Raw genomic sequence first — 17,493 nt, forward strand, 5'->3', positions numbered from 1 at the left:
TACCAAAATTCTCGCTTATAAAAACCAGCGTTAAGAACGATAAAACATCGCTTTTCTGTAATGGTGTAATATCAGCTCATATCTGGAGATCATAACTTTTACTTGATAACTATCAGCTCCTAAAGTAGGTTGCCTGACGTGTTGGAAGGTTCAATCATTTCAGTACTACCAAGAAATACCAATTAAATCCGAATGCAATTAGACATCGGTGAGATATCAGGTTTACAACATATTGCTCATATTTCGTATTTTTTATGACACTTTGTGCCTAGTTATAAAATACCATCATTATAGTCGACAGTGTAAACATGATGATCATTATGCTGAGGTGGATTCGGTCTCCTTTTCGACAGTATGCCACCATGTGGTGCCTAACCCTTGTCAACTCCACAGATCTGACAGACTGCATGACTGTCAGATATACTGACTGGGTGTCTAATAAAAACTGGGTGTCCAATAAAAACTGGGTGTCCAATAAAAAATCTCCGTAGCGCTCCTAAAGTCTAACTTATAAACCAGCTACAATGTATGTTATACCCATTATAAGAGTTAACCCAGTAGATCTACCCTACGGCTGTTTAACTTTTGCACTTTTGAACGAATCTTTATAAAATTAGATCTGTCAAAGTAATGACTAGAGCGGTCTACCCGTTAAACACTAAAGTGCTCAGGCTCACCAGCTGCAGGAGAGAGAGGAAGAGTTTATTAAACCTCTGGGCTGGCTAAGCAGTATAGTGGTCAGAATAACTGCAACAGCGATGTGATATTTCCGTGAATATTATAGAAAACCAGAAAACTGATTTCTCACAGAATAATCACTGACGTTGTCATGATTACCATTTCAAAGTGTGCGTCATGATGAGGATTGAGGAGCATAGTTTACCTTTTGAAAGTCTGCGTCATGATGGACAGTCTATCAAAGTTGTCGTTGTTGGAGCAGGATTTCTTGTTGAAGATGTTAGTTCGGGTCTGTTCGGTAGTCCAACCAGCCTCCATGGAGGTGTCCAGTTGCACTCCAGCTTCATCAAACTCAACCTCTTCTGGCAGGCACTGAAATTACTGAGAATTAGTCAATTTGGTGTGGCCAGTGATTTTTTATCACTGCATTGAGATAAATAAAAGGTTATAAGCTTGTCTAGTCATTGAAAACTTATGATAATATGTACTAAACAACTTTATCAACCATATAGGTATTTATATATCGCTATATTGTTAGCAAAATACTCAGGCAATAAAAAGTTGGGAGCTGATAGCTGGTGATAGTTGTTTCATGTTATCGTAACAAGTAAATGTTGAGCATTTAAAGCATTTATACTTGTAGTCAAGTATGAAATCGGACACAGTTTAAGAGTAATAGTATTGCAGATCGACCTAGGCAGTATTGCAGTATTCTTAACAGGTATTTAAAAGTGATAAAGATCGTAAATAAATTTCGTGGATTTATTGTATTGCTCCCTTCATCAAAAAGATATTTGAGATCGTAAAAGTTCAATTTTACACAAATAATAATAATCTTAAAGGGTGTTGTACTCTAGTCTCTACAACTACCTTTATATAACTGCGGTATTAAACCCCCCCCCCCCCCCCCCCCCCCCCCAATAAAACCAAGCAGAGTCAGAATCCCCAATATAAGGATCAGCTAGATACACTCAATTTTAATTTGACGATCGCTTAGTTTTACCTCAAACTCGTGATAAAGACCGAGAGCGTGACCGAACTGATGCAGAACTCGGCGTCTGAAGAGAACTGGGTGCGTGTCACGTGATATATTCAGGTACATCGTCGGTTTGTCGTCAGGGATATCTTCCGCATCCGTTCCTAAGATAGACCCATCAGTGAAATATAGAATACATATTATTTTTCGCTTCAAGTTCAGACACAGGTCAACTTGGTCGTTTTAAAATAAATTATTCTAAAATTTGTAACTCGTTGCCATAATTTGAAGATTAAAATAGATTAAATAACTACATATAACTTTACGAACATACCGATAGCACACTGATTTCTGGAGCTGAACTTGATTCTGATCTGCGCATCCCGGTGGGCGTCTTGAGGAACATGCACCAGTTGTAGACCGGCATGATTCTCCCATTCTTTGGCTATATCCATAACCTGAAAATTTAAAGTTTATAGATCTGGATTATATTCCGGTAAAACGTCTGCATAGCTCTTTAAATAATTGCCATGTTTTCGGATCTAATTATAGCCATTATGGAACACGGCAGACTGGTTCCATCAATCTAAATCAGCAAAACCCATTATTTATGGTAAAAGAAAAAATGTTTCTAGTTACCTTGCTTGCAAGTCCCCTGTCCTCTGTCAAGAACTTGACAAGAAGTTGAGGAAGCCTGTGCCAAGTCCTGTTGTGTTCGCACTTCACCCCGAAACGAGGTTTGGGATCTACTGTGTAACAGTAGTCGTCGAAGGCGAATGAGCCAGTCATGGCTGCATCAGGGATGTCACAGAGCTGGAGGAAATGGTTACATGATCAGTTTCAGTTGCATTTTATCCGTGGTAAAGGTACATTGTTTTTAAATTTCCATCTTAATAGAACTTCCAGGTTCAGCCAAAAAAGCCAAAAGTTTAACACCTGATCCTAAAATAACTGTCACCATTCTTTTTACCCTTAATTATGGTTAGACTACATCAAACGGTTCTACAAACTCACGTAACTTAATTTACAGATCTATCAGTGATTTCCACGAAATACTTACATGCACAAGAGGTATGGAGGCAACATGAGTCTCATCAGGAGACCTGATAATCTTGATAGCGGGGACGTGCTCCAAGTTAGCATCGTCAGCACTTCCGGTTATGTTGTAACTCTCTAAGCTGATGTCAAACTGCAGACACTTGGGCAGCTGGGGTCCGTCCGAGAAGAACTCGCTGGTATCCAGATACTGCGGAGATGAGAAATTCAGAGAGATTTATTTGAGATCAGTCGGTAGAAACAGATCAAGTACATAGAAATAAAGAAGCAATCCACCCTTGGGTTCCGATAAACAGGATATCGTATTTAAGAACAAGAACTCACAGCTTCCTGGTTGAGTAAATCTATTCTGAACTGAGATCCAGGCTTTGCTTTGATGGAGACAGGGTTGCAGAGCATGACACTTGGAGGATCACTGTTTACTTCGTGGTTGCAGATGATTTTGAAACTTGCGTTGTCGTCCCATCGCTCTTCAACGTTCTTCTGTAAGGAAGTTGTGAATTTAATAGGTAGTTTGCCCGTTGTGATCTTTGAGGTTGTGTTGGGTTAAAGTAAAGATGCCAAGAAGCGAAACACATTTTAATTTGTCCGTACTTTACTACTTTATGTGCAAAATCATTAATTCTCAACTCAGTGTGAGCCATTCATGCCGCCATTCACAGTTGAGTTGTACCATTTATCTACTTAAACAGTTGCCCTTACATTAAGCCCCGACCTCAAATTAATCTCCTAACTTCCATCCAAAAATCAAGACAGGGTTATTCGAGTTGAAATAGCACACACGACATATGAACACAAAATACAGGATCATCGTCTGATCGTCCATAGTCAGCTTCATACGACAGGTGACAAGTCAAATATTGTCGTTCAGTGTCTCGGATCAGCTCGAACTTCACCGATACGGAGAAACAGGACATACATTTTAGAATTTGTGACCTGACGTGTCTGCATATGTCGTTAGATCTTAACCATCATATGAATTGAAAACTACAAACCATTGCTCCGGTCATTTCCTCCCTGGGGTAGAAGTAAGTCCTGAGTACGACAGCCAGGTTGGTCTGACTCCTGTCCATTTGTCCGAAGACGGTGCAGTAGAAGTCCTTGGGTCGGTTACTCATGCTTCCAGTTCTACCCAGACTCAGGGTAGACCTAAGTCCGCCTCCTGTCTTACGGCGGGAGAGTGAGCTCATGTCTGCTGAACGAGAAGTAGAACTTCGTTACACTGTCACTTTTACAACTTAAATATTAAAATCAATGGACAATGGGTGTATTTTAACTGCTTTTAGAATTATTTTGACCATTTTTGGGAGTACTTTTACCAGACTGTACTCAAAAGGTGAGTTAATGAGAAATGAAGACAGTCAGATAACAACAACCTAAGTATATGCACTTAGGTTGTACTTATATATTACACTGTGGCACGTTCAGAGGAGCAACGAATTAAAAAGTAATCGACGAAATCTGTAACAAGGACAGAATTATGTGCAAGCTAAAACTAAGTGTTATCACATGCAGGCGCCATAGAAACCATCTCAACGCAGGACAACGTCTTGAATGCGCTTCAAGTGTTCCTTGTTAGACGTTTGTTAATTATTTGCAGGCGTTTTTCACGTGACATATTGCTTGTGATTATGTGGTGAGTAGTGATTGCAGCTGCTCAGCCGCCGTGGTGGAAGTGTCTGACGAACTGATGAGCTTATTGGACCAGATTCAACTGTTGGAGCACACTTCTCAGATCTCTGGTTGAACTAATAGCTCAATGGCATGTACTACGCTGTGCTTTTGATAAAATGCACATGGAGATGGGATATTTCTTTTCATTACATCTTACATCTTATGCTAGCTCCAAAATATACTCCCAAGTTCTTCAGAACATAGTCTCAACCAACGCTATTGGATATGGACGAGATCATTCGTCCACAGTCATGACATTTCTACATGTACTATTGGGAGATACAGCCCTGCGACATTGACTAAAGTTACTCGGCAGCATTACCCACCTCATTACGAGCCCTAATCCCTCTCCTAGGCTCGCTAATACCCCTCCCTAACTCTCACAACCACCTCCATCCTCTCCAACTACAATACCCTGAGCCTCACTCCCGGAAGTGACCCGCGCCTCTAATCCCCGCTGATTTTCCCGACTTATCCCCCAGCTCTCAGAGCTGCAGTAATAACAAGTGGGCACGTCCCGCCTGTTAACCCCTTACTTTGGATACTTTTTCACTTAGTTGCCAACTAGGAAGTAGGGCAGAGGAGGGGAGTCCAATCGCGTGCGGATCGTATGGCTGGCTGTAACCTTAATCATTACCTTACTTTCCTTTCTCTAAGTATAGTCGGTAAACTGGGCTGTTTATTTTTACGTGATCAGACCGCAAACAGTGGAGTTTCCTCCTCAGCAGCACTCCGTGACCTGCTCTGACCACTGATTATCAGAAAATAGGAGGTCCGTTAATCTGGTAATCTGTCAGGTCAAAACTCTGCGGGTAGAGATACTGGTTAGATTAACAGGGGGTGAAAGAACAGGAAATTGCCATGGAAAGCTAGTATGTTTATAGCACGCTCACCAGATAAATGGTTATTAGATACCCACAAGTTAAGATTAATTCTGTAGATATCAACCATCCCTGACCACTGATCTCGGAACTTTTAATCCTGAAACTATGAAATTGAGTGGTCCAATAATTCTGTGACGATGGTTGCGATCTAATTGAGAAGATAATATTGATAATCTACAGGAAAAACCACCAGAATTAAGAACAGACAGTAGATTACAGGACCGGTTCTTGTAAAAATGATATAAAAAGCCTAGTTAATTTATCTCGTAAAAAGGCAGGGATTATAATTACGTTATTTTCATATTTTCAAGAATAAAGCTGAAGTATGGTTTCAAGAGTGTTACCCCAATCTTAGATTAGGTATTTTATGGAGTTAAAGCGCTCAGGTGAGTAATGAGTATAACTATAAGTATAAGCATTATCTGCAAAGGTGTTATGGTTATATCGTTTATGGACACGTTCATTGAAGTTTGAGGATATTGGTAAATTTAAAAATTAGCTAATACAGGCACTTGGTTATTGGGAAATGAGGTAAATTTTGTCACATTATATGAAATTTTCAATTTTGGGCGAATTGCCGGAATCATTTATATCTTACTTTAGTTTAAAAGGCGGGAAAACTCTATTATATAAGGAAGATAGAGTTGATTTAAGTTGAGGGTAGTTGATGCGAACATTGTCACAAGAATGATACGAAATCGTAAATAGGTCAACATTAAATTTCGAAAAATGAGAACCATATCTCGTATCGATTATAATTCAATATTCTTCCAGAAATGATTGGTAGGTTATTATTCAGCAAATTGGAACTCAAGTTTAACAATGTTGAGGTTAATTTTGCTTAGTTACCGAAATGTGACAAAATTCACTTTTCCTGCCCAAACAATAAAATTTCATTGTGACTGCAAAATTGGCGCGATGAGTTTCTATATTTCCTGTATAAATCAATTCAAACTATAATAAGAACAGTTGATGTGAAAGAAAATGTATCTAACTTTTACAATAACTTATGTGACGAAATTTACATTTCTTGCCCCTGCCCCCGATTTTGAAGAATCATACCTCGATTAGAATATAACGATCCCTTACCATCATACCTATGTCGATAAACTAGTTATTTTGCCAACAAGGAGCAATTAATAGAGTTTTAATATGTTTTCGACAAAATTGACATATTTTAAACATGTTGAGATGTTTTAATTGTGTCAATGTTAACAAATTAATGTGACCGGTGCGTGGTTGCAATAAAGTTGATTGATCCATACTACGTAATTATATAATATGGTGTTTAAGCTGGTATACCAATATTTGCTCAATTTTAAACACGTTCATGAGATATCATACAAATATATTATGTGACCAAGTTTACCTATTTGAGCCTCATGTGTTTTTATTTGCTTATAATGATGTATTCTAACAATTCTCAACACATTCAGGTCAAAAATAATGCTAGATTATTCGGCATTCCTTATCAGGGTGTCATAAACATCCCTCGTATACATTTCTTAAATGTGTGACGGAATTGACGAGATGGTACCTTTTAACGAAAAAAGTCGCTAAATATGTAGATAATTGTCATATGGAACTATCCTATGAACTGGAAATTCGAAATTTGGTCAAACACGACAGCAGGATTTTTATAGTGTGACAATGTTGGCATCTCACTGCCGGCCGAATTTAACCGATATCTTATCATCTGATAATGATATCGTTATGTGACAAAAATTTACCTAGAGGATGAGACGATTGTCCTAACTATGGAGGATTTACATCTCATAGTGTGACAAATTTTACCTCATCGTGCCATTTAATAGGCCCACTAATATTTGCCAATATCCTCAAGCTTCAATGAGCGTGTCCATATATATCGAAGAGTCGGGGATCACAACGTCGTAAGATACCTTGTCTTTTACCGGCAAAAATACCGCAAATGTCGTCGATCCAGGTCAATGGTGGCTCTTTAAGTTGATCTCACCTCTTAATGAATATAATTTAATAGCAGCGTTAAATAGGATTATCATAGATTAAGCTGTTCTAACTTCCTCAAATAACAGTTTAGATCAAGGTGAACCATTGCGTCCAATCATAGCGTTTGGTAAGATAGATAAGAGCCAGAGGGTGACGGCGAATAAGGTTTAGAAGCATGAATTTGTCAAACTTCTAATAGAGCTTCTGATTTTCTAGTATAAATCGTAATGAAAAACATGTGCCACAACCCCGGCCCAGCACGAAAATAATGCCTCAATTTTCAACAGCTGATCAGGGTCTAATGAATTGGTTCTCATTTAGTGCATGATCTGATGATGAAGTTTGGGTGTGATTTGAGGTGAAACTGTTAGGTGTATGCATATTCTGATTGCGAAGTTCACCTATATTGAGGTGTTATTATTGCTCACCCAAATTGTAAGGCGAACAAAAGTCATATCCAATAAATCCATACATGGAAATTGGAAAATCGAAAATTAATAATTTGATACCATCTGAAATGAAGTGCACTGTGGAGCTTAATGTCAAGGTGAAAAGTCTTTTAAAAAAACACTATATTCAGCCCATTATTCTGACGATTTCTTCCAACACTTCTCTCCACTATCTCATGACATGCTCACTACAGTTCCTCCCACCCTACCGTACCAGGAACTGAACCTGCCTAGTGCTATCAGGGGTGCGGCAACCCAACATGCAACTTTACCCTGCCGGTTCCTGGGACCTGACCTCTCAACTTCTCTCCGGCTCTCAAGTGTCACCATCACCTCACTCCTTCACGTCACCAGGTACTGGATCTTAACCAGGAAGTGTGGACCAATTAGCGCTAACAAGGTCAACTATAGCAGCTTCATTAGAATACTGAAACATAATCCCAGACTGCATGAGGGGTATTTGTACCGTTATCGCTCTATTCAATCAGAACTTTTTAATTGTAGATATTGTTCATGTTGATGCGCCATCAAAATGGATGTTTTGAGACTGTGTGATTTTGATTTCTCGCCTAAATATTTGGAGGCTGATAGCTCACGGCTGCTTTTCAAGGATCAACCTCGATCAGACATCATTTATTGAAGTACTTAAATTTGCTCTGACCTGTTAAACTTGAGACCTCACCAAATTACTGGATGTCCAAGAGATTTCGTTAAAAGATTATATGACCGTTTAGGCTTAAATGCTTCCAGCGCTAGCTACTTTAATTATATGCCCCCGCTGGTAAACAACTGATATAATAACGTCGTAACGCGGTCTGAATTCAGGATATATCGTGGTAGCTGATCCGAGATGGCGAGCTGACCATCGACGTCCGCGGTCCAGCCATTTCATTACTCGATTTTTAGAGCACCACGCAAGTCAGACCGATATGAGTTAAAGCGATCGTCTGAACCGACAGGCTAGAATCCTCGAATGCTTATAGTTAGTGCTGTGATGATTGTAGTGGGCTGAAATATGTACGGAATGTTTGATTGCGTCGACTTCCTGGAGTCAAACTACGCACGTCCTTGTTAGGGACTTTTCGTGACCGACGAGCGATTAAAATCGTTATCTTCTCCCTTTTGTTCAGCCGAGGCCAGTGAACGCTAAGTTGTTTACAAATGAAGGGAAACTCGGCAATTAATCCGCTCTAAAGGCAGCCGGCTTGGCGGGCGGCGCCAAATTGACCGCTTGCCGGACAAAAGTGTTGTTGTAATCAGGTGGGAGGTTGCTCCCCGCGAGAGATAATGCTTGTTGTTCACTCTAATTTTCATAGACTTCCCTGTTTAATGTCTACTCTTTAGTCAGTTCAATACACTAAGGTACAAGAATCAATACCAAATGTGTAATCATGAAACTCAGTAATCGTTTTCGAGGCCTAAAATTTATCTTTATTGTTCACTCTAAATCTGAGTTCCGGCTGCACTGCAGTCTCCGACATCCGACTTATTGTCCGGGCAAACAAAACATATGCTAATTAGTGTTTACTGATTAGTTAGCTGCGAGCAGTTAGCGCAGATCCGGCCGGTAAGAGTAAGCACCTCGCTATTGTAGCGGGGCAGTCACGTGATCACGCACATGCTCGTGACGTCACGTCAGCTCAAGGGAGCAACCTCTCCTCGCGCCGCGCGCTTTTCACAATCTCATTATCGAGATATTCTCCCCTTCTTGCGTCCGTTGTAACAGCTTGCTATTTGTTTAGGCTAACGTTTATTGAAAGTTTATGACACCATGGAGTCTTCTGGATACAAGATTAGCAACCGGTCAAATCCTTTTTCCGTCAATTCCCTGCTGTCTGATAGCAGCCTGAAGAAGTTCCATCCTTATCTAAGACAAAGTAAGTATATAAGTTGGACACAAAGCCCAACACAAGTCTCGTTCACTTATTAATTTCTTTTGTGTTTTGTATATAAAGTGTTAAACTTAATGTTAACTTCTCCTCGTAATCAAACACTTATTATTCAAACGGCCCTCGAATATAACTTGAATGTCAACAAATTTTCGATCTGCAACAGCTGTAAGTTTGTAAACCTTTGCTTAGTGCGCCTTTCCCAAATGAATTAACTTGAATTCTGAAAAATTTCTTTGAAAAATAAGTCAAATGATTGTAACAAAAATTGTGTTATGATTCAAAATTAATAATCAGTTGGGGATGACAATGATTCTGAATAAATTGTATTGAGAACATTATGTAGAAAGCAGGTAGTAATTAATAATGATTTTCGGGAACTCTATGTTGTAACATGAAGTAGCTGCTTAACTGTTATGATTAATGCAACCTTTTACGATGATTTACTCATATATATCAAGATCTCAGCTTTTTATTGTGGTAGCTCGCCAGTTCATTATTTGTTACCATTCGCTGCTGCTGTCTGGTTCACTGGTTGAAGCTACGGTTTTCGTTTATGCTATAAAATTGTTAATCTTCTTCTGTGGAAGATCAAGTCTAGACAATGATATGATTTGTTTCTAATTCTATATCTTGCACATTATGTCACGTTGAATATTTTGGGTGTATCATATCCGTATCGTTGTTGTTAAGTAAGATAAGATATCACATCAGAACGTGTAATTCACAACGGTTTATAACTAACTTGAAGTTGAATTAAAGTTCAATCTAATTTGTAATTCAGCTAAGTAAGCAGCAATTTGAAAACTTGCCAAAACACTATTACCACGCGCTCGGTAACCCTTTTATTTAAAACCCTCTTTTCTCATCCCTTTAGTCACCCACCAAGTAGAGTTTGACACTTTACATTTCCGCACTCTACTCCTCAACCATCATCTAATAGTAGTAAGATTCTTGGAACTGGCTGCAGCGCCGGGTATAAGGGCTCAATTGTGACTGTCTGGCCCGCCCTAAAATGAACAATTTCACCGAGGGGTGATAAAATTGATACCTCCAACATCCTCCCGAAAGGCAGAGAGGGCACCCTTGTTTACTTTAACCCGCCTCCGATCACACGTTAAACAGGAAACTTGTTACAGGCCACCCTGTCTACCGCTACCTCAAACGACTCATGACGAAATACATGAAGTGTGTGTATTGCGGTGGCAATTTGTTTGTTTAAGGGGGATTGGACCAGAAGTTAATTGTAACGGGGTTGTCAAGGTGTCAAACATTTCAAATTAATCCTGGTGAAGTAAGACTGGGTTACAAATATATTTGTTATATGAAACTCCCGTTTTGATACTTTTTAATTGGAGAAGCTTTCATCACTAATTAATTTATCAGCACTGCTTGATGGGTAGTTTCAGCGTTAACACTCTTCCTGGTTAATCAATCAGTAATCAGTAATCAGTCACCTGACACAGTGTCTCTTAAAATGATAAATATAAATGAGAGTTATAATTTACGAAACCAGCGGGATGCTTATTGCTTAACTCAAAGCAAAGGTTGACTAAATAATTGGCACAATTAAAGTAGCTTATGGTTATTTTGTCTCATGCAGTAAGTCAAAGTGGTAACTGCTTGTGCAATAGATGAATTCACGTGTCTGTTCGTATACATGTGATAAACGCAGTTTCGTGATCAAAGCAAAATCTTAGCATACTTAAACTCTTTAAGTTACCCAGTTGCCAAGGCAGTTGTAGTGAGGCTTTGATCAGACGAATCCTCCACTTTTATAAATTGCAGTTTCAATTCCAATGTCACCGCTGTGATCAGGGAACAGCTGCATAAATATTCCGCATAAACTACACAACTACTCTATTCAGCCAATCACAGTTGTTAATTTCACTTCCAGCATGCGTTTCGGCCGTTGGCCCAAATTTAGTTACCGACATAGTCTCATATTGAATCGATGTCGTTGAAATTTTACTAAATAGGTCTTTAGATTGAGCAACACCCCATAAACAGATAAATACTAAACTTATCGCAGCGATGCAACAGAATATCTTAATTTGAATCTTAGAATCTCAGCGTTATTACTCATATTGGCGATTAAAATTATCAGTAGACTGATCCTCCAATCTTTCAGGTTCCATGTTCAGAAACCTCGACCTCTCCATGCTAGGTCCGAGGATCGAGCTGCCCACTCTTGCTCCTCCCAACCCTCCTTCCCCTGTCACTCCCGCCGGACAAGGGGTTCAAGTCAGCTTGGAGAACAACGAGCTGTGGAAGAAGTTCCATGCTCTGAACACCGAGATGATCATCACTAAAACGGGCAGGTTCGTCATCCTTCAATTGTACTCATCACAATATTTTTATTATCTTCATGGCTGTTTTGCCCTCATTTTCTAGACTGGAATAGTCTAAAATTGAAAAGACTAAGAGCCGTGCACAGATCTTTGGCCCCCCTCATAAGTCTTCCCGGCAGCAATTGATTGTATTTCAAACCACGCGTTCTAAATCTTTTCAACTAATTGGCTTGCCACGTGGCTAAGAGAATGGGTGATTTATTCATGAGCACGGACACTGTTTAATTAATGGTCCCTTAAAAAAGTGCACCCAAAGTGATTGTTAGGTGACAATGGGTGAAGCATGTGACGAGCAGGCAAAACCAGCCCTCCCTCTATTGTTTATCAGCAAGCTATCCGCCTCAATGCCCTGTAATCTAGCCCAATTATCTCAGTATATAGCTGTAGTGACTCACTGGGCTTAAAGTGCCACGTGAACGACCTCGTCACAGCACCCCTACTGGATAATACAGCATTGTTGTACGCGATCGTTATGTGAATGAGAAATTAGACTAAAGATACTGACTGCTGTTGAACACAATGCCTAGATCCTGGAGGCTGGGTGAGATTTGTGGCAGGAGATGCCATGATACAGGGGATCCCTACCCACCTGACCCTCCACCAACCGCCCATTGTGGGAAGACATCGGGACCAACCATAATAGCTTTAATTTAGCTGACGGGTACTAACTTTGACATCTTGGACAAAGCCTCAACGGGCTGTAATGACAGCCAAGAGTCTTTAATTCCATTGATTATGGGTACAATTATTTCATAAAGATAATAGGCATACAGAGTTCAAAACGCTGGCGAGGTTTTAGCTTGACGAGAAGTGCATGTGTCCCCTGTTGCTAACAATGGCAACTCTTTGTTTGGGCTCGAAATTGATATCATTTAAGTCACCACGGTACGTGCAAGATGGCATTGTGCGAGCTGGTGACAATATGCTTGGCTATAGATGATGCTCCATCCTTTATCAGCAGGCTCCAGAACAGAAAAATGGGACCGTTTGTACACGCACAATGACTACATGATAATAGACACTATAAACTTATAAACGCACTGTACAACACTAAAACACCAACAAAGATCACAAGTGGCGCTCAAAGTCTTTTTGTTACTTTGTTGAAATTAAGCTTTTATTTCTTTCAGGAGAATGTTCCCGCCAATTAAATTAAAGCTCAACGGACTGAACCCAAATAGCAAGTACATCGTGCTCATGGATATGGTACCGGCTGATGATCACCGATACAAATACCAAAACTCTGAATGGGTGAGTCAGACAGAAAATCATGCATTTTATATAATCAACAAATCGGATTCCACACATGTTCCACTGAAGAAACAAAAAAGCTTGATCTTGATATTTCAGATATTTTACATTTCAACTATTCAGGTGATAGCAGGGAAGGCCGAGCCGACAGTTCCCGGACGAATGTACATCCACCCAGACTCGCCAGCCACCGGTCTTCAATGGATGAAGGGCCCCGTCACCTTCCACAAAATGAAACTCACCAACAACACCCTAGACCAACAAGGACATGTTAGTCACCATTTTCATTTCGTTTATCTTATAATACTGTTAGATAGTCAGTAATTGGTCCTTCAACTATAATATGTGATTGTGGTATATGCAGATCGTTTAATAGCAGCCTGCTTCAACCATGCGTCAATCGTGTGTTAAGTGACCGTTTATAGATAACACATAGTCACTTTATTTGAATATAAATCACTTCGAGTTCATAACATCTCACAGGCCAGCTCATTGCCGCTTCATACAACCGCACTAAAACGCACTGATAAGCTCTGGCTCCACTATGATTGAGTTTATTGTGGGAATTTTCGCCTCGCCCGGAAAACAGTTACAGGACTCCATTAACGGTCTGGTGGTTGAGACCGCACTGCACTGGTGTTCCTGCTTAACCTCTCTCTCACTTCTCACTGTCCAAACTCTCACTCTCTCAGAGGAGGAGACCGTTAACTGACCGCTACTTGACCACATTTTAGGAGGAAGTTGCCTGATTCGCCGATTAAGTCTTTGGGTTCGTGTGAGCGGATAACAAGATATTGGTAGGATAGATCGAGTGAGAGTAGTTTAAATTGCGAGATAAGTAGCCACTAAGTTGGTGAAACTTCATACTGATTACAGCAGAGTTGTGCTGATAACTTCATAGCGAGAAGTTCAGAAAGATAGAAGTTATTAAGAAACTTTGTCTTAGATGAGGTGTTTATACTCCATGAACTACATAAAAGTTTAGTGTTCTCTGATTTAAGGGTAATAAAAAGGAATTACTAAGTTACTACATGCTTCATTTCCTCTGTTGTTCTGCACAAGATGCCATCCTTCACTTCAGAAAACCCCAAACTGACAAACACCTCACTATTAGGGCGTGTTCGTCACACTGTTTCCTCTCAAAAGTGTCAGCTGATCAGAACTGCACTTTTCCTACACGTGACACAATACCGCATTCCCAGCCATTAGCTCCTTTCTTCTCAGGGTCCTGACCATGCAGGAAACAACAGCCCTCCACACATTATATCCAGTTACATTTGAGTATTTCTTAAAAATCTCCCGATTAGGGCTCACTCATTACTGTCATCTCACAAGAAGGGGGCTCGACGGTAATGGCCCTTTTCCGTCTGCTCTAGGATCCTGCCCTGCAGAAAGGTTCACGCCTTACCTGACAAATGTGGGGCTTTTTGACAAATTCTCCAACTTACCTGATCAACGTTCGACATGAACTGAACTTGATTTGCAACAGGGTATAAATTTAGACGGCTCTTGTTCGACGAGTAATGGATCTGATGTAAACCCGCGTGGTTTGAGAGTAGATTTAACCATAGTTAACTGTCATAACGGTTCCCAAACTGACAGGTAAAGTTGAGCCACAGACACTATGAGTTTGATCTTGTGTCATCGACTCCTCATTAATTTCATACTTGGGAGCTCGAACAGGGGTCTTGACAGGTCTGGAGAGCAATAGAACAATGTGATTATGAGCAGCTAGTGAGAGCCATTGGGCATGACAAAGTACCAACAAGTTGTGCGGGATTAACAGTTCCATTTGTCAAATTCTCTGATCAGATAAGGTTGACGGAGGGGGTAGTGATGTGGAGATTAACTCAATAGCCCAATCATGAGGAACTTATCAGGTCATCCAACAAGAGTTCTCACAACTCTCACGGACATTTTATGTATGATCTCACTTTATAGCTTTACAAACAAACTTTGTAATATAATAGTAATCAGATTGATCAGATGAATAATGTAACATATTTTCAGATCATACTGAACTCGATGCACCGATACCAGCCGAGGATCCATGTGGTGGAAGCAAATGACATCAAGTGGCTGCAGTTTGCCTCTTTCACCACTGTATCCTACCCTGAAACTGTGTTCATGGCAGTTACTGCTTATCAGAATGATCAGGTATGAAATGAAACAGACTAACAGAGTGTTTTGTTTAAAGTTTCGTACAAAATCAGATGGATCAAGATGATAGAAATGTTTCATAACCACAGTTTAAATTTCTTGCAAAAAAATTGCATTTTAAAGATTTTAATATTTAAAACAAAAGATAATGTCGTGTACAATACATAATCTAAACTTCCAACATATTATTCGAGTAAATAAATTTTAACAAAAAACCTTCCCGCAGATAACTCAACTGAAGATCGACCACAATCCCTTTGCTAAAGGATTCAGAGACCTGTGTTCCAACAAAAATAAAGACAAGTAAGTTACTCTCCTTCCTCCTTTTCCTCTCATTTCCCTCACAAGCATCTAATATTTACAATTTACATGTGACTTGCCTGTGTAGATGTTCATTCCATGGCACACAATATATACATGGGGCATTTGATACCGTTAACCGAACTAGTTACATAAAAGGGAACCTGTATTTTGATCCCAGTTTTCGCACCTCTAAATTAGCTCAGACTGAAATACGCCTCTTCCACCCAACAACACGGGGAAAATACTCAATTAAAGTGGAAGAGGCTGAAGTTACTTTTATCTTTTAGCACCTATGATCAAATAAACCCAAGCTTGGTTTTGGGTTACATATAATTCAAAAATTGTTGCAGCCCTGTCACTCAACCACCCCATCGTAATTGGGCCAAAGAATGTGCAACTCTAGTAAAGCCTTTGATGCGTATAACTTTTAATTGAGTGCCACCTCGAAGTGGCAATCACGAGATAACCGAGCTGGAATTATCAATAACACTCTAATATATCTTGTAACGAAGTACTACCGGAACTATTCTCATCAATATCACGAGCATGAAGTTGACTCGTTAAGTCAGTTAACCACCGACCGTTACTAGAATCAAAACACCAACTCTAAACATGTAATTTCCACAGGAATCAAGCCAGAAGCCCGACCCAAGTGAGCAGCACTACATCAGACCATCAGTCCCCTCAGAGGCTACTCACTGAGCCGTCTGGCAAATCTCCCGAACCTACCATATCAAGTAAGTAACAGTAGGACAGACACAAGCTCCCAAACTATTATAATAGTCTTTTACTCTCTGAGAAACTTATTGAAAGATAGTATTTCTGCTATATCTCCTAACTAATTTAAAGCTTGTTACCATTTTAACCAGCACCAATAAATCCTAACAGACATCCTCCTCCCAGGTGAGAGACCGTTACCAGGAGGATTTGACACCTCCCCCACGTACGTTCCCGCCATGTACCCAGGCTCCCTTCCCTCCACACTCCACCCTCCCACCATGCTGCAACTCAAGGACTCCCTGATAGCTAGCCATCACTCTCTCCTAGCTACAGCTGCCAGCACTCTCCTGAACAAAGCGGCCGCTTCCCAGCTACTCCAAGCGACTCCCCCGACTCTTAGTCTCCCGCAGCCATTTAAGCTGGATCTCAAGCAGGCTCTGGAAGCACTTGCTCAGCAGGTTTATATCTGACATATTACTGACTCCATATCCTAGAGATCTTAAATAAAGTACGAATAGCGTCCAATCAACCGCTGGTGCGCTTGCTTCTTCATTTTTATTGCGATTTCTTGTCTTTATTCTTCAGTAATTTAAGTGAAAGAAAATGCAATTTACCCCGAGCAATTATGATGTATAATTATGATTCCTAAATATAGCATTAAGAAACAGAAAATAATATCGTTGTATATGTCCAGGTTGCTCTGGAGAAGTCATCAAGTCTGCTCAAGCAAACGATAAAGACGTGGAGACCCTGGGAAGACCGCTAATAATCGGCCGATAGCCGCTGTCGAGGCTGATTGCAGAATTAAACAGAATTGTTAGATGAGTCAGATAGGTTGATATTTACGGAAGTCGAGACAAGAGATTCGAGGTCACGAAACAGATGATCCAGATATTACTGAATGTTTATTGGAAGAGAGCCAAATGAACGGACTTGAGGTCTTGCAGAGAGACATGTTTTAGCTGTCATAAAGTTGACTATAATATTTAAATTATTTTTCAGGTTACTGTCCAATTTAATTGATGAAATTTATATTTGTATGTATAGCTCGTGAAATGAAAATATTTAATTTTTCTGACGTATTATGTATCTAAATGCCGACTAAATCGTGTTTTACTTTTGTATGGAGAGATG

At 40.0% G+C, this 17,493-nt stretch overlaps 3 protein-coding genes across 16 annotated transcripts in view; 1 reads left to right on the forward strand and 2 right to left on the reverse strand.

Moving 5' to 3' along the window:
- Window positions 1-17,493, reverse strand: part of LOC134812295 (obg-like ATPase 1) — an 86,980-nt gene that overhangs the window by 57,605 nt on the left and 11,882 nt on the right. The window lies entirely within an intron of this gene.
- The window catches only part of LOC134812281 (uncharacterized), a 112,713-nt gene that overhangs the window by 13,859 nt on the left and 81,361 nt on the right, over window positions 1-17,493 (reverse strand). For all 14 annotated transcript variants that reach the window (XM_063819639.1, XM_063819632.1, XM_063819638.1 and 11 more), the window contains exons 2-8: window positions 3,706-3,904; window positions 3,035-3,193; window positions 2,715-2,900; window positions 2,294-2,467; window positions 1,989-2,112; window positions 1,682-1,818; window positions 884-1,050 (exon numbers count right to left, since the gene is read on the reverse strand). In XM_063819639.1, the coding sequence (XP_063675709.1) occupies window positions 884-1,050; window positions 1,682-1,818; window positions 1,989-2,112; window positions 2,294-2,467; window positions 2,715-2,900; window positions 3,035-3,193; window positions 3,706-3,900 (1,142 nt within the window). In that variant the 5' untranslated portion in view covers window positions 3,901-3,904. The remainder of the gene's footprint in view (window positions 1-883; window positions 1,051-1,681; window positions 1,819-1,988; window positions 2,113-2,293; window positions 2,468-2,714; window positions 2,901-3,034; window positions 3,194-3,705; window positions 3,905-17,493) is intronic.
- On the forward strand, window positions 9,383-17,462 carry LOC134812978 (T-box transcription factor TBX2-like). The gene is made up of 9 exons (XM_063820613.1): window positions 9,383-9,562; window positions 11,706-11,895; window positions 13,056-13,176; window positions 13,300-13,446; window positions 15,187-15,333; window positions 15,563-15,639; window positions 16,267-16,376; window positions 16,543-16,817; window positions 17,054-17,462. The coding sequence occupies exons 1-9, from the start codon at window positions 9,457-9,459 to the stop codon at window positions 17,123-17,125; spliced, it is 1,245 nt and encodes a 414-aa protein (XP_063676683.1). The 5' UTR covers window positions 9,383-9,456; the 3' UTR covers window positions 17,126-17,462.

The sequence above is a fragment of the Bolinopsis microptera genome, chromosome 3, assembly GCF_026151205.1.
Source record: "Bolinopsis microptera isolate Bmic1 chromosome 3, MBARI_Bmic_1.0, whole genome shotgun sequence".
Classification (NCBI taxonomy): Eukaryota; Metazoa; Ctenophora; class Tentaculata; order Lobata; family Bolinopsidae; genus Bolinopsis; species Bolinopsis microptera.

Bases quoted from the DNA above. Each gene is read 5' to 3' on its own strand.
- LOC134812978 (XM_063820613.1), top strand. From the start codon at position 9,457: ATGGAGTCTTCTGGATACAAGATTAGCAACCGGTCAAATCCTTTTTCC. The intron at 9,563-11,705 runs GTAAGTATATAA...CCAATCTTTCAG, and splicing joins CCATCCTTATCTAAGACAAA to GTTCCATGTTCAGAAACCTC. The intron at 16,818-17,053 runs GTTTATATCTGA...GTATATGTCCAG, and splicing joins TGGAAGCACTTGCTCAGCAG to GTTGCTCTGGAGAAGTCATC.